At 38.5% G+C, this 17,621-nt stretch overlaps 2 protein-coding genes across 2 annotated transcripts in view; both read left to right on the top strand.

Moving 5' to 3' along the window:
• The window catches only part of btg3 (BTG family member 3), a 5,910-nt gene extending 1,215 nt beyond the window's left edge, over positions 1-4,695 (top strand). Inside the window, exons 2-5 of the mRNA XM_015389337.1 lie at positions 1,796-2,012; positions 2,106-2,243; positions 4,009-4,201; positions 4,425-4,695. Coding sequence (XP_015244823.1) covers positions 1,840-2,012; positions 2,106-2,243; positions 4,009-4,201; positions 4,425-4,628 — 708 coding nt within the window. The 5' untranslated portion in view covers positions 1,796-1,839 and the 3' untranslated portion in view covers positions 4,629-4,695. The remainder of the gene's footprint in view (positions 1-1,795; positions 2,013-2,105; positions 2,244-4,008; positions 4,202-4,424) is intronic.
• Positions 4,696-6,767: 2,072 nt separating this feature from the next.
• Positions 6,768-17,621, top strand: part of cxadr (coxsackie virus and adenovirus receptor) — a 62,924-nt gene continuing 52,070 nt past the window's right edge. The window contains exon 1 of the mRNA XM_015389342.1: positions 6,768-6,946. Within this exon, the coding sequence (XP_015244828.1) occupies positions 6,895-6,946 (52 nt within the window). The 5' untranslated portion in view covers positions 6,768-6,894. The remainder of the gene's footprint in view (positions 6,947-17,621) is intronic.

The following is a 17,621-nucleotide window of genomic DNA, read 5'->3' as shown; positions in this document are numbered from 1 at the left end:
AGTGGAATAAAAATGCAGGGGAAGTCTAATCATCCAAAACTTTCACGACCCCCATAAAGTACCTATGTGGACCTTTTGGGGGCATGGAACCCCTGTTAAAGACCTCCACATCAATATATATAAAAAAAAAAAAATTAATAAAAGCCTATTCCGATGCCAAAATCGATATATCATGCATCCCTTGAAATACTATTTCAATTCCATCTAGAAATTTTTTTTGATATGCTGCATTTTAAATATAGCATAGCATATTCTTTTCTTTTACACTTTCCGGGAAACTTGGAGATATATTTTACTGCATGTTGCATATCCCAGTAAATCTGTTTCCCCTTTAAATCTGCAGCTCTCACTACTTCTCTCTGTGCTCTGTTTAAAAAGATTTATGAACCTCCTGATTAATGTAATGGTGCCGAAAACAGAATTTAAAGAACTGTAGAAGCTCTGCAGTCTGATTCTGTCTGTACAATAAGAAAATGTGTTCATTTTAACGTGTAACTGGGAGCCATGGTCCTCTGACTTCAGAAGGACACATTTAAACTATATTTTCCTCAAGCTTCTTGCATTATAATACTAACTTGTATAAACTTACACATTTTTGCGTTTCTTGTGGAAAAAGCTCAGTATGTCTAACGAACAGATTTTCCGGAGGCATCTCTAATTTTTTATTTTTATTTTTTTACTTAAACGTGAAAGTAGCTGCTGATTAATTTTCAGTGAGTGCAGCTGTGTGTCTCTCCTCCTCCACTTGGTGACTCTGTACATCGCTGAAAAAGAACTGCATCAAATGTCTCAAAGCGACATATCCGATGATGTTAGGCGGAAAGGCGGGGCACAGGAGCAGCGGGGGAGAGGGAAAAAGTACATAAAAGAAGAAAAAAAAGATAGCCGCACCTAACCTCTGTTACCTTTGGCTAAAGAAACTGAGCGGAAAGGGAGGATAAAAAGCGAAAATGATTGGTGGGACATGTCCACACCAGTTCTTCAGAAAGTTACGTCTGTGCTGTGCTTCAATGTTTAATAAACTTAAAGTGAAATACATTAAAAATGAGGAAATTATATCGTTTTATTAACGGTACAATTTCAGGTAATTATCCAGTAAACATAATGGACATATGACAACCAGTAGATACTGAGCAGTCAAGGTGAAGTTAACAATCTTTTCAGAAACTGTATTAATTAAAATAATGTTTTATAGTAAAACTCTTTTCTTTTTAAACTTTGATTTTCCCATTAAGATTGCGAAGTAAATTACTCATTTTAGCCTTTCTAATGAGCTGAACCAGGATTTTACATGCATCCTGATTCGTCAACATTTTCACTTTACTGTTATAACAATAACGAGCACCACTTTTATTAAACTCACAATGGAGATCTTAGAATGGGCAAGAAGCATTTGTAAATATATGGAAATGTTGCATGTTGATGTGTTTTCTTGCCTGTATATAACACTGACAGCGGTTCGTTTGATTACATCGTCCCTTTAACTTATTTCTAACATAGACACTGCTGAATTAAAAAAAGGAAAATCTGATTATTTTTATTGGGCGTGTCCACATAGCTCCTATAAAGTGTGATTTAAACACATGCTGGTCACTGCTATTTACTCTATTTTTGTAGACTAGTAATCTGTCTAGACCTGAAAGTTATGCCCCAAACCTCTATCACAATATTTGTCTTAATTTTGGCTTATGCAATATGATTTCACCAAAATAAAAACATCAGAAACGTTGCCAATAAACAGATTTAGCAACTGTGTGGTTCCGTCTAACCATTGTGGATGTTGTTCGATGTTCAGTTTTCTTCCAGAAGCTCATGGTTCGTAATGATCAGACGTAAAACATGATGCGAGAGATAGCAGCGGTGGTTTTCTTTCTGAAGAGGCTCGTGAAGAAAGGAGAGAAGCTGGAATCCGACCAGGTGGAGCTGTTTGTCGAGAGGCTGGCTGTTGCTCTACAGGAGAAGTTCAAAGGTCACTGGTACCCAGAAAGCCCCAGCAGAGGACAGGCCTACAGGTACAGATGATTTGGAAAAGCACTGCGTAACAAATAGAAGCTAACATTTTCAGGTCATTAATCTGAAACATCCCCTTTATGTTGGTGTTTTAGGTGCATCAGAATAAACAGGTTCCACAGGCAGGATCCAGATCTCCTTCGGGCCTGCCAGGAGAGCGGAGTAAAGTATGGGGACCTGGGGCTGCCCCGGGAGCTCACGTTGTGGGTGGACCCTGGAGAGGTTTGTTGCAGGTGAGTCCAGGTCATTTTTCAGGGCCAGGTTAGTTGGATGATGTTAGTTAATGTGGTAGAATTTTTTGTTATTTGTATATATGTTTTGGGAACTACCAAGTACAACAGATGAAATGAATAATATAACCCAGATATTTTCTCTCCCTGCTCATATTTCAGTCCCTCTTTCATTGTCTGATTTAAATTCTCGTTATTAAACTTAACCAATTACTTAATAAAGATCACACTTTTGATTAACCCTTATTGACTAGGCAGCATGTTTTATCATCCTATTAAAACCTCCCCCCTTTCTATCAGCCATACTCCCCTGCCTGGCCAAAATCATTGGTTTACTTTTCTTCTTTTGTGAAAACAAAACAGATCAAAGAACGTTTTATGTTTAAAGAGTTTTCTAATGATGCTTTCATCTGTTTCCCAAACCGAGACCTGCAGCACACTTCGTAGCTCGCGCTTATACTTTATAAGGTTTTATTTTTACTTTTTTCACCTTGCATGGGGTTTCCATTGGTCTCCGAGTTGAGCTGGATGTAGGTCACTGCTAAGTTTTCGTATAGTCCATCTTGAATATAAAGCTTTGATATTCTCTGGGTCCCCCGTTTAACATCTGACGTTACGTCCACAGAATAGCGCGGAAACTTTCTACTTGGAAGTAAATTCAAGAAAAAGGGCTCAGTCAGTCTGCTCACCAAAGGATATTGTAGTCTTAGATGGTAAAATACATAATAAACAAACCTGGGTACAGCGCCTAGCAAGAACCACCATCTCAGCAAGGATCAGATCAGTCAAAACAAGATGAATCAATTAAAAAATCTCAATGTCACAGAACAGCTTCCTGTCTGTGATGAAAAGCTCTTATTTATTTAAGCTCTTACTTAAGAGCTGCACTCAGCTCTTCTACTCTAACTTAAAGCTAATGAGCATCAGGCTTTCTGCGCTGTCGTACAAAGCTCTCTTTTTCTCATTCATCAGATGCTGTTTGGAAACAGCTTCTAAGGGTACCGGTCACCCAAAACGAGAAGGTTTGCTTACGCGTTCATTCTGTAGCTAAAACTTTAGAGTTAAAGCTTAGCAGCTGGGCTGGACATCATCCCTCTTTCTGTTCAGCTCGCCAGTTTCAGAAACGTCAGTTGGTAACAAACACTGTCGTCATTTCCTTTCCAATTGAGTTCCGTCCCAGTGTTCACGGGGATGGACGTCTGTGTCTTCGGCCGGCGTAGAGCTAACAGAACTGGCAGCGTTGCGAAGCAAGGGCTCAAACATGTACAAATTCTGACCGTTGATATATGATTGGCCAGACTTATGTGTTCAGGATGACTTATAACTAACTGGCCTGCATAAGAACGAAAAACAACACAGATTTTAAGACAGGATTTGTTTTAAAATAGAACTTTTCTAACTTTTGGGACAATATGGACTGATAAAGAGTACATTTATATACATGGTAAAGCCAGAATGATTTAAAACTTAAATATGATTTCCCTACAACTTTAAAAAAAACAAAAAAAAAAACAGAGAGTTGCGTAACTCTACAGCGACACGGACGTTTATGATCAATACAGTTAGTGTTGCTAATGGCCTTCAGTTAGTAAACACCTTAACTGGTAGATTTCCAGAACATTCCAGACATTTTTCCATAATGCGTTAAAATAGGAGTGTCAGTTCAGCCTTACATCATTAAACAGATGCTCTGGAATCACTCTTTCTCTGCTTCTTCTTCGCCAAGCTGTTTGCAGTGAATGTTTTCCTTATTTTGTCCTCCTGTCAGATACGGAGAGCACAACCCCTGCTTCTCAGTGGCCACCTTCAGCAGCGATGATGAGGATGATAAAGACGTTGCTAAGAAGGTGACCAGTGCTCTGGAGAGGGTGACGTCTGACTACCACTCGGGTTCTTCTTCTGATGAGGAAAGCACGCGTAGTTCCCCCCTCACTGTCCCCAAAAGCAGCGGGAGCCACCAGGTAGGGCCCTTCATGGAAGCACCCGGTTTAAACCAGTTTAGAGTCTGAATACGTCGGTTGGTCAAATTAAGACGATTCGCTGAAATAATTCATTCTTTTTTTAAATCTCTTGTTGTGTGTGTGTTCTGATTTTGGTTTAAAATGGCTGATCTTATGCAGTTGGAATGAAAAATAATAGGCTGGCCTTTTTTAATGGAATTAATAAAGTCTCTTCTGGTTTCAGACCATGAATCCCGGAGCTCCTTCCTGGCATCCCAGAGAGACGACGTCAGGGAAAGGTCTCATCCTTCCAAGGCCTCACTACGGCTACCGGCCCCGGGGCAGGGCCCCCCACTCCTTTAGGAGCAACGTTTGGGTCCCTCCTGTCTACAGAGCGGGCCCCGAGTACTGGGACACAGAGCCATACATGGCACATAGTTACAGTTAGGGACCTCGGTGCTTGTTGTTCACACTGGACATTAAACCTAGAAAAACTTTGACTGACCTTTTTTTTTTTTAAACATGAATTTTTATAACGTCAATATTGTTTTTTTCAGTCTTTTGCACTTTAGATTGTTTTGTTATAGTTGGAATGAATCACTTGTATGAAATTAGGTAGAGAAATTGGAATACTACATGTGTAATTTTGAAGTACTGTATTTTTACTACAGCTTAATGTCCTTTGTGATGAAATGTTTTATTTATTAAGCACAAATTTTCAGATGTATAGGCTTAATATTATAAACTTTTATTAAACATTTCCAAGCATTGCATAATCTTGTGTTTTTCTATCAGTCCTATTCCTGGACACCCCTAATGAGACCCTCGTCTTCATACAGTGAGAATCCCTGCATAATGTGTAGCTTTGTCCAGCTGCTTAAAGACAGAAACAGCCAGGCAGGGGTTAAACATGTAAAATTACTTGTAACAAAAAAAAAATTACATACCTAAAATCTTATGGGTTTTTTTTTTTATGCATAAACTGATGCTGGATGCCCCTAAAATATCTCTAAGTGTGTTTATCTCTGTGAGAAGGTGCCAAGTTCTGGTAAAATTAATTCAACATGATAGTTTTTTCACTGGAAAAACGTTCTAGAAATAAGTAAAAAAAATATCTTAAATTATGTGTATTTATCACTAATCTGAGTAGATAAATCAGAGTTTGCCAATGGAATTATATAGAGAATATGCAGTTGAAATAAGACAATGCAATCTTATTTTAAGTGTACATTTTCTTTTTACATAATGAAAACAATGTGAAGTCAATGTATACAAAAAGATACATTAACAAAAAAAAGATCAGATACGGCAAACCAAGCGTGACGTCTTGGCATGGCTGCTGAATCCACCTATCAGCCGATACATGAAAAAGCGCTAATATCAGCCGGCCAATGTATCGGTCTATCACTAATTGGTATTTATGAAAACCTGTCAGCAGAGGGAACCAGGAAGCACTAAAAAATGTCTCTATTTAAAGGACTCCAGTAGATCATATCTAACCCACAAACCATTGTCTTCCAAATAGTCATAAAACACGTTTGAAATATTCATCTCCATGCAGGAACTTTCCGAAACCTGTTATTAAAGCACTTATCAATAGGATGTCAGAAGATGCAAGAATTAAAAATAGCATCTAATTTATCTGTCAGCTGGACTCTTTGCTGAAGGCTTCAGATGTTTGATGTTTAACAGAATGATAAAATGTCTGAGTAGAAAGTGAACCTCGCTCACCCTGGGGTTACATGACGGGTCTGACCGGTCGGAGCAGTTTAAAGCATCAGGATGTCGCAGTGATCTGGTGTTTCATGAGTAAACAGCATGAGGGAGTGAGAGATAACAGGAACAAATGAAATGACAGGACATATTGATACCGAATATTACCGAAAGATAAATGCAGAGAAAACGTGAGATCAATCTGAGGGGAACTTTTATCTTTAATAGCATTTTATGATGGTAATCTACAGCAGCAGTAATAGACGTTATATTAACTATGACCTTAAATTAAAGTAATCATCTTCTTTCTCTGTAAAATGATAGGGAAAGCATTTCTACTCAAGCAAAAAAAAAAGTATCCAACAAATTACTAGAGAAAATAAAAAAAGTATTTAGTAAGAAGGTTCCTGTAGTACTGAGTAACTTGGATCATAAATTCTGATTTAATGTTTAGAAATAATACAAAACAGACTGACAGGTTGTACAAGTTCTAGTATTAGAACTAGGAAATTAAAAAATCTAGTATTAGATTAAAATACATGAAAAATAAAAACATCACTATACAACAATTAATGCAGAACAATTTAGTATATATATTAGTATATATTATATTAGTATATATATACATATATATATACATATATATATATATATATATATATATATATATATATATATATATATATATATATATATAAAAACCTCTAAACAACAAAGCACCCATGATAAACAATCGTGTTTGTAGAGACTGTCATTACCCTTTTTGACCAGTAGATGGCGACGCTGAGCTTTGTAGCCTTTCGGTGTCACGTGACCGCCCGGGGCGCGCTCCGCTGTGCACCTGCACGCAGCAGGAGGAGGAGGAGGAGGAGGAGGGGGAGTGGAGTTTGGATGCTTCGGTGGAGCAGAGCGGGGCTGACCGTCTATAGTCGGTATCGGTTACAACTTCTTTCACCAAGTTTCTCCGGCGAACTGTTGGGATATCTAAAAAGGAAAAAAAGATGGAGTCCTCCAAATTCCGGCTTGCTTTTCTACTGCTGAGCTTCTTTCCAGGTAAGTTTCCATCCGAAACTGAGCGACTTTGAGGAATTTCTCATTTCAAACGGCAGCAGCGGCCAGCCAGCCTTTAGCCACCGACGGTTCAACTCTCCTCAGCGAGTTTCCCAGCGAATAACTTTAAGTGTTTTTAATTACTTACCTAGTTGGTAAATAATGGTAACCGCGTTTCCTGTTAATTTGAATTAATTAAATGGCTCCGAGGGGAGAAACTGCGAGTCCAGGGACGTTTAGTGAGCTAGCAAGGAAGGACACGGTGCTATGAAGAATAAAACAACTGCTTCAAAGTTAGTTTATTACACTGCCGAAAAACTAGGTCTGAAGAAGTCATTTTTCTTAAAATAAGTAAGAAAAACTCAAATGAGACACTTTGCCTATTTAACCAAACAATTTACATTTAAAATAAGAAAAAAACAATTATATTGTCTCATTTCGAGTGCATGTTATCTAATTATCTTATTTTAAGAGTAAAAAATTGGCAAATCATGTTATTTACCTTGTTAAAATTAAAGGTACATGCACTTAATTTTTTTTTTAGTGTAATGGATATCTTTAGTTTTTTTTTTTTAAAGAAAAAACTTGGATTAATTAAAAGTCACAAAGAAAATAGAAATAGATTTATTTAATTTTATTCTCTAAAGTAGATAACCAGCATTTGAAATGAGAAGGAATTTGATTATTAATTTAGTCTTAATTTGTTGGCTGCCTTCCATTATTGAAATCTATTGATTGATGGTAGTAGGGGGGAAACGCCATGGCTGTTTTATTTAATGTCAGAAATGTCTTTTGGTTTATCATACAAAAGCTTGATCCGCTTTTAAACCTGTGGCTGGAGGACTTCAAAGTGCTGTTTTTTTTAGTCTGCCATCTGCCAGCAGTTTTACCCCCCCCTCCTCTGTGTCTCTGCCCATTATCCAGCCTGAAATCCTGCCTTTCATATCAACTTAAATACACGTTTCCTCATGTTGGCAGATTTATTCCCCGGATGGTTTAAATGATTCAAGAGTAAGAAAGTCAGGATTTAAAACTTTAATCCAGTGTTTTTACCATAGACAGATTTGGATTGCTCTTAATGTTTTTTTAAGTGTATTGTTTTGTAAAACGTCTAATTTAGTTTTGTTAATGGTGAGATTTGTCAGTTTATAAAGTGGATATTTAATCAGAAAGACGTTTTTATCTTATCTTCCTTTTAATGTTTGACTCAACCGTCTTAATTGCTAAACAGACTTTATGGTAAAGTTAAGCAACATTACATCGGGTATTGTTTGTCTACAAAAGAGGAACAATTTCATTGTTGTATTGTTTTGAAAAATATTATGCAAAATCCAGTCTTCCCACCAAAAGTGAGCTTCAACGTGACTAAAGAGCAGATTAGACTTCTGCATCCGCACACATCAATTGTGGCTTGGGGCTGTTTGCCAATCAGTTTTGCTGGTTTACTTCTGCACCGTCGGTCTGGAATTTCTAGGACGCGCAGCAGTTTCCCGCCAAAACACAAGGGGGCGCCTATTTGAGAACTCGCAAGAACTTGTGTGGCTGGTCATGAGAACTTTGGCGGCACCGCTGGGAGTGTTTATCTTCCTAAACAACAATGGCGCATCTGCAAGATATCACGGTCACGGAGACGGATCTAGAGTTGCTAGACGTAGAAGAGGAACAGGTTCTCTTAAAGGAGTTGGCAAAAATACCGATTAACCTTTTGTCGTAGTTGTCCATTGTAATTGTTCCTCGGTTTTTAAAAATGGCGCACCTCGGCACCGAATCGAGAAGGACGAACACACAGACAGCCGGAAAGGCATACCAAGGACAAATCACAGCTGCTTTTTGTCTGCACGGGTTTGCGACCGTCCGATGTTTAGTAACAGTTTTTTTTATGCTTCAGAAGCATAAATTGGCATAAATTGGCCTTAATAATTCATAAAACAATACATCACAGATCTCTGGAGGATGTCCTATAATGTTTTACTAGTTTTTATTCCTGTTTTAATTCAAATTCTGTTTAGCAAGGTATAATGAGTACTGCATGGATCCCAGGTTGATGTGGTAAGTTTGAGTAGATAACTGGATGCTTCAAATTTAGGCGGAAGTTAATCACATTGTTTTTTTTTCCTAATGCCTGCTGATAAAAAAAAAAAAAAAGAATTGGCAGCCTTTTTTTTTGTTAAATACGACCGTCAAAATCTCTTCTCCCATTACTGGATTCTTCTATCTGGTTTCCAGCGTACATCTTTGATTGTAGAGACAATAAACAACAGGATAATATCTTTAATGTTTCATAAAGTTCATTGATTCTTTATTTTTAGACTCTGAACAAATCATTAGTCATTAGTGAGGGCGTGTCTTTTGTTTGCTGGAATTTAAACTGAAACTACCAAACCACTCCTCCCTCTGAGATGAATAGAGTGAAACATCAGCCACCCGCTTGTGTTTTGGCTTCAGTCACTGATGCATCATGGTACTTACTCAACTATCATTAGATGTTTTTTGTGTTTTTTTGCTGGGAAGCTGCAGAGCTTCTGAGAATAGATCTAAATTCCAGTGGCCAAAATGAAATGCAGGAGGGCATTGCTTTGGATCTTCTAGCTCATCTCTTTCTGCAAAGATCCAGGTTATTGTGTGCAACATGGTGTTGTGCTGAGTTCTGCCTTTGTCTCCGAATTCACATTGTTGTGTACACGCTAGTTTGGCCTCATTACCATCTTAATGGCACTGTGGTCTCGTTATTTGAGCTCTGTTCCACTTCGCCAGACAAGAACAGTAACTGTAGGACTTGTAGCATTCTTCTATCTGGGCTTGGAAATAAATGGTCTTGTGCAGAGCTCTCTTTATTGGCTGAACAAAAACTGGGATATTTCTGCTCTATTTTCCTTTCCCTATTCAGAAGAAACATGTTGACTAAAGGAATCTAGACAGAAATGAGGCAAAAGGAAGAAAGAAATGTTTAGAAACAACAGGAAATTGTCTTCCTTTCCCCCTATTTGCTTTATGTGCTGTATAAACAAGAGAAACAGATGTGTACTAAAGCAGAGGAGGACTTTTAGAAAACCAGAGATAATAAAATAAGTATAGCTTATTTCTTTAAAAATGTAAATATTTAAAGCAACACTGTGTAACCTATGACCCCAATGATTAGCTTAATTTGCATTATATTAAAACAATTTTCATGTCAGTAATCAGTACTTAGTACGTATCAATGCTCTTCTCAAAACCTAACCGTAACCTGAGAGGTTCGGATCTGTGGCTGAATGCCTTTAAAGTCGTAGGGAAGTCATATTTAAATTTCAAATCATTCTGGCTTAAACATGTATATAAATGTACTTTTTATCAGACCATATTGTCCCAAAAAGTTAGAAAATTTTCAACAACAAAAAAAAAAAAAAATCTTAATCTGTCTTAAAATCTGTGTTTTTTTCCCCCGTTATCTTATGCAGGCCAGTTAGTTATGTCAGCTTGTACACCTAAATTCGGCCAATCAAGTATCAATGGTCATCTGTCAATTAAATTACTTTCCCATTGAGTTCTTTCAAACAAAAGTAACAAAAGTAATTTCCCTCTGGGATTATTAAAGTATTTCTGATTCTGATTCCCAGTGTTCATGGGGATGGACGTCTGTGTGTTCAGCAGGCGTAGAGCTAACAGAACTGCCAGCGTTGCGAGGCAAGGGCTCAAACATGTACGGGAGTGAGAATTACGCCCAGGAGCAAATGGATAAAAATAGACCAGAGGAAAACAAAAAACATGAATCTATTCTCTTGCGGACGTGTCGATGCATCGGGTCGTCAGATGTTGGATCAATGGATCGATACAAAACGATTATATTTATACCCCTATCTCGCATTGGGTTCACTTTCCCCTGTGTTTTTTATTTATCTCTAAACTGTGAGAAGTCTTTTATTTTTGATTTGACATTATTAGACTTTAGCAGAACATGTATTAATAAAATCTATAATAGGTCTTCTTTAATAAAACGCCACCTCTATTACACACACTGTGTTGTTTCCTGACTTTTAAATGAAAAAGCTTCCTTGATGGGAAGTGAAACGTCTTCAAACTTGGAAACAAAGTCCAGTGGATTTTTTTTTTTTTTTTTAAGTATTTTGGAATACCTATGACCTGGAAGACTGAGAATCCTCACCAGCATGTATTTGAGCTGATCTGAAGGAGATTGAGAGATTTCTGGAAACTCAAGTTTATATCATTAACATAAACTCCAATTTTGCAGGCATCGCATGGACCCCAAATCATTCCAGTCAATGTGCACACTGACATCAGTCATGGTACAGGCACGACTACAGAGGTGGTCTAGATCAACGTAGTCTCTCTACAAAAACTACATTTTTTGATGGTCTCGGCATCAAGTTCCCGAATTTAACGAGCTAATCAGGAAAACAGGGAACCAGACAGAAAAAAGTCACAGTGAACTTCAGAATAAAATCAGCCCACCAATGCTAACTTGAGTAGTGAAAAGGAGATTTGTGTGCACTGATAAACTATGATTGGCTGCAATTAACAGGAAGTAGAGGTAGCAAGCTAGCATGGGCCACAGATCAGTGATGGAGCCAGCTTTCAATTAGAGCTACAATTGTTTAACGTCATGTTAGCTGGTATCAACGAGGGTTCATGCCATCCAGAGGCATGAGAGCTAGACCGATGCATTCAATTCAGTTTATTTATATAGAGTCAATTCACAGCACATGTCATCTCAAGGCACTTTACAGAGCCGATTCAATCAAATCTTCCATCAGCTGGCCAATATTTTTGGCTGATATTAGCATTTTTTCTATCATCTATATCGTCTGATACTTGCATGTGTTTTCGAACTCATTAGATCACTCAGATTAAATGGAGCGCGTGCATTGCTGCTCCCTCCATTAGCCATCTGTTGTTAATGTTTGTTTGATTTGCTAATCAATGATTCTTTATTATTCAGATTAGTTCTACATTTGCTATCAGTGTCATTTTTATCATATGAATAGAAGGAGAATTGATATTGGCTTCGAAAAATATCGAAAGCATGGGATTCTGATGCTGTTTTCAGGAAGATGGTAAAGAAAACAACTGATCAGTGATGTGAGCTAAATGTTTACCACGTCAGAAATCTACAAATGTTTCCATCTTCTCTTTAGCACATTTACTCTTTAGCACAGTTTCTCTGTTTTCCATCCAGCTTTTCTATGGTGATACGTCAAAATGTGCTTAAGAAAACATAGATGAAACAGCGTCCTATGAGCTCCTGCCATCTGCTTGGATCTAATGACTTTGGCAATAATTATGATGCTTATCCACTCAGTTTTACTTAGTCCTCTGCCTGCAACAGCTTAGGTTCAGTCTGCTAAAATGTAAAGAGTTTTATTGTATGAAGATATTTTGTTTCCAATATCCAGCAAATTCAGGTTTCTAATTAGTTTTCTCATGGCAGCATTTTGCATGAAGACATAAAAGCATTGTTTTTTTTTAATGTGGAGGTACTAACAGAGGTGATCCCTGCTGTGTGGAACTAATGAGCAAAATCACAGCAGGTTGAGGTCAGCCGGGAGCAAATAACCTACAGATAGCTCAGAGCTGTTATAACCTGCTTCAGATTACAAGGGAAAGGCTGTCTTCTGTCTGACTTTAGTGATGTTTCACCTAAAATGTTCTTGGTAGTTAATAGCTGCACGGTTTGTACGTAGAGAAAAATTTGTAACAAAACTTGAGAAAGTGTTTAAAATATGGTTTTGAGGGCAACTTCACTGTTTCTCTGATTTTTTTTTTTCAACTTTTTTTTTTTCATTTTTGCAAAAACAATACATTTACATTTTTTATTTCAGATTTCATTTCAAGATTTTGTTTTACAGTATCATATCTTAACTTTTTATCAAATATTTGAGTTTGTTTAACTAATAGCATTCTTTTCAAATGTATTTCCTGGGGGCGGACTTTCCTCTGGATTGAGGTGCAAAGATAGTTTCGTAAACTAGCCAGCGGCCAAAATCATTTTTGCCTGCAAGTGGTCTAGCCTCAATCAATGCCCCAGGCCCCTAGAACTGGCGGGCCAATCACAACGCAGAGATTTGTTTTGAATTTTTGCATTCAAAGCGGGCGGGGTTTTCAGGGTTGACGACAAAGCTGCGTGCAGCAGCTGGTCGTTCTGCGGGGGCAACTGCTTCCACCTCATTTTCAATCCACCTTCAATAAGTTGGCAGATATCTTTCCAATCTATTCAACACTTTTGTAAAAGCTCGACAGGCTCGATTGGATTTCCCCGGAGTAATCGAAACGTTCACTCCAACTTTCTGTAATCTTTCTGCCACTGACAACGGTTGATTTGAACTTTGGAAAGGTTGTGTACAGTGGTGTAGAACACCGGCTACTCGCATGTCTTTTTTGCACAAACGACAACAATAGTCCAACTCCATGATCTTATTGCTATCCACTGCTTACCACGTCACAGTCAGTTGCGCTCATTGGTCAGAGCGTTGGCCAAAAGGCACAGACATGGTTTAAAAAACAGCGGGTTGTTCTCATCAACAATCTTCCAATGTCTCATTCATCGGGGCCAGACTAAATTACACATTTAATCTCACATTTAGTCTGGTTTATCAGGCTAGAGCAAAGACACGTTTCTATTGGTCTGCTGGACGCTGGTAACATTTTATTATTTGGCTTGGACAGAAGAGAATGTGATCTATTAATGCAATTTTTCTACAAAACAGACATTTGTAAAAATAAAATCTGTAAAAACATTTATTGCAAAAGTAAAATATTAAAATAGGCAGTTTAAAAAGAAAATACAAAATGTGTGAAAGTTACACTCAAAAGCATTTTTATTAAAACCTATCAAAGTTCTATTTCTGAATTGCATTTTTTAATTTTAATTTACAAAATGGAGCAGAGTTCGCTCCATCCAGGCCGTCTGCACAACTCACTGGCTTCTTTGCAGTTTAATAGTTAGTGGGAGATCTTCACTGAGGAAATCCTCCCCTGTCAGCAGTTTTCTCTATGCCTCCCCCCCACACACACTCCTCTAGATTAAACTTAAAACATTATTTCTATTTGAGAACCCACTGTGACTGTAGATCAGATCAGCTGAGAAACACTTTAGAAAAGAATGAAGGCACAGTGGAAATGAGAGCAGCCTCAGAGCAAAGCTACCTGATGAGCCTAAAACCGGCGGCCTGGCCAAGAACTGGTTGCTTGGTTACTAAAAGAAAACAAAAGGAGTGGACGTGAGTCTGAGTGCTCCAGTTGCTTAAGAAAGCTCCCCTCCCCCTTCTTTTGCTGATAGGTTCTTTTACAGCTGATAAGGCTCTTATATTAATTTAAAGAATTTCTTTGGAGACCTTCAAAGAGTAAAATGTCTTTCAAACCTCAGCTTTTGTTTCCTTTTAATATTTGCTGCATTTTTCCATGATAGAATAACTCATAGAAACGTCAGCTGGAGACACAAAGGACTGAATTTGAGCCTTTGTCGTCTGTAATAAGGAGAGGTCACATTCACCTTTCATGCCGAGCCTCCTGTTGGCTCCAACATGTTGCTCAAACAGCTTCACCTCCAGCCAAACACCCTCTCCACCCAGAGCCCCCTGTCCTTGAGTGAAACAGGGACGTAGAGAATCGGATTACTCTCCAGGGACAGTGGCCTGTCCTCTACCATCGGATGATGGGGGACAACCGCACATGAATATTCACAGCCTGGGAGACGTTAATATTTTAACATGCCACCGTTGTCCAAGCCGTGCCCCGGACTCTCCTCACCTATGCGGACGCGTTAAAAGCAGAGCTTTGCCACATTACCCCACGTCTCTTCTCCCCTCCATTTTATATCTGGATTACTGAATGAACAAATTACTGCCTGCTGCAGCTTCAGGGAAAGTGATTAATAGCAGGGCTTGTTTTGAAGTGCATCTAGTTTGTATTCAAGGAGCATTCCCTCTTTACAGGTGGAGAGTAAAACCGCTTTGTGAGGCTGCTGCTGAAGGATGAGATATCACCCTCATTCTGCTTTAACCCCACGGTCACAAAGTCAGTCTTAGAATGACAGATGGGTCAAGGTTGTGCTTTAGAGCCGTCTTGCTCCTAAAGCTGAGCGCCAGCTACTGAACGGCTACCTGTATGTTCTGACGTTGCATTTGAATTCATTTGCATGGCTGTGTTCAGAACCTGCCGGGTGTTTGTGTCCTGGAGCCTCAGATACTAGCTAGCCGCCATGTTTTTAGGGGTCAGCATGATTCTGGCAAGGAGTGTTTGCTCTCCCTGCCTGCTGGGTTATTGTGTTTGACCTCTTGCTGAAGCTTAGTGATGTTTAGTTCCCAATAATGCACAGAAAAACAGCTGGAAATGGATAAATTGTAAATGTAAAAAAAAAAAAAAAGAGTGATGGAGCACAGCTCAAAGAACAAGCCAATCGATGTTGATGTAGAATGAAGTTAAGGACATTCTTTTCAGCTCTTAGGGGAGTCATGTATTTAAATGTCCATTCATTCTGGCTTAAACATGTATATAAATGTACTATTTATCAGACTATATTGTCTCAAAAGTTAGAAAATATTTATATTAAAAAAAATCCTGTCTTAAAATCAGTGGGGGGTTTTTTCATTATTTTATGCAGGCCAGTTAGTTATTACATTCGGCCAATCATATATCAACGGTCATCTGTTGATCAATTGTTTTCGGTCATAGCATCTTGATCCTATGTCGCAGCTAACATACGCAACGGTTGAGATAACAAATAAGAATCATTTCCTTTCCCATTGAGTTCCGTCCCAGTGTTCACGGGGATGGACGTCTGTGTCCTCAGCAGGCGTAGAGCTAACAGAACTGGCAGCGTTGTGAGGCAAGGGCTCAAACATGTACGGCTGTAAGCCTTCTACACCAAACCAAGCTGCTGGGGCCCTCTTCCTCTTACTACTAGCACTACTAGGAACCTAGTAGCACTAAGTTGGTAACTGGTTAGCAAGATGCTTCTGTGGCCACAACCGAAAAGGCTTGCGTACCTTCCGCCACAACAATCAATCAAATTCAGTCGTGTAAAGTTGGGCACCGCTCAGGAGAATTCGGAAATGCAAGGGCTGGAACGGCCGCTTCCCTACGACTTTTAAGGGTTGCGGGTGCGTTTATATAATAAAAAAAAAGAAAAGCAAGAAGAAAAAAAAGAAAGCCCTTAGAATGATTGTTAAATCATTCCTCATTCGTTCTCCTTTCTGTTTTCTTTTAATATTTTGGACATCGTTCCAGATCTTGTCTTCTTGTCAATCAGCTTAATTGAGACTGAAGCATTTTTTCACCCACATTAAATACAATTTTTGTCTTTGTTAGTACAATGAGAATATATAGAACCGCAGAAATGTGTTTCATATCTCATCCTTCAAGCATGTTGATTACACTTTCCATATTTAAACCCGACCTCAGTGGAGATAGCTGCTACGTATCCATAGTAACATTTTTTTGTCTATGTAGAAAGCTCCAGAAATATTGTTTCAGACAAAAAAAAAAAGAGTTTTAATATCTGAAATGTGCTGGAACCTCGTACTTAACCCCCAGCTAAGAAATCCTCCTGCTGAGGCGGCAGCCTGTGGCTGTAATTGAAGCACCGCAGCAGAAGGATGTTTATTTAAAGGAGGAATGTTTGAAAAGATGAAATTAAAACATTTCCTTATCATCTCTCCACACAGCTAGCAAGTTTACTTAGGTATCTGCTCTCAATACTGTTTCAGCCATTTTAATAAGGTATTTTTAAAATGTGTGATGAACTCAAATACATTTAAAAATTAATTTAAAGGACTGCGTCAAACTGCCTATCTCACTTCTGTTAGTTCTGTTTGCCTTTTCCAGTGTTTTTAACCAACAGAGATCTCATTGGATGTTACCTGGTATAAAGCAAAGTCTGGGTGCAAGTGTGACATGTCTAGGAAGTATAATTTGACAGCAGGAGCTGTTGAAATATGAGCTGAACAGGGACGGGGCAGAAAGACGGGATACATGTATAGCAGAGGGACTGTCTGTCATTTAAAACAAGGTCAAAGCAGCGCTGCTTTTTCTCCCGCTCTCCTGAGTCCATCGGTCATCATCACTGTGTCGCACTGTGAGGGCGATAAACACCCCCCTAGCACATTCATCACTTAGCCACTTCATGCTCGACTCTGAAGCTCCCACAATGCCCTCTGCTCCTAATGAGGAATAATGGGCTCTGTGACAAATATGCCTCTCTTTCCGCTAAGATTTTTCACATGCCTCATTTCCAAAACACCTCTGAGCTTGGTGCTCCTTTTCTGAAACAAAAAGTAAATTTAGGTTTTCATAATCTGCAAGAAATGTATAGAACTTCAATTGTAGAAAGTCTCAAGACTTGAAAGCAATGTTAAGAACTGGGACTTCATCATTTAAATATTGATGTGAAGAACCTCTTTGATTCCAGTAAATCTTTGTTATTCTGGACTTTGTGTCTACAGTAAACGCAAAGCAGACAGAAGGCGCTACTGATTTATCACAAGTTATTTTATTATGATGCATTTCAGCCACAATATCCCATATTTTCCCGATAACATCACAGATGCCCTGATCAGACATTTGTTGCTGATTTCATGGCTAGAAAGCAAACTACCAGCGCCTCAACGTTAAGTAACTGCCTGTGCCATTCTTCTTTTTTGCACTTTAAAATTTTGTATGCTGCTGTTACTGAGTGAAAATAAAA

Source organism: Cyprinodon variegatus, unplaced genomic scaffold, assembly GCF_000732505.1.
Source record: "Cyprinodon variegatus isolate N-32 unplaced genomic scaffold, C_variegatus-1.0 Scaffold455, whole genome shotgun sequence".
Classification (NCBI taxonomy): domain Eukaryota; kingdom Metazoa; phylum Chordata; class Actinopteri; order Cyprinodontiformes; family Cyprinodontidae; genus Cyprinodon; species Cyprinodon variegatus.
Note: the sequence above shows the minus strand (reverse complement) of the source record. Positions and strands in the feature narration are given on the sequence as shown.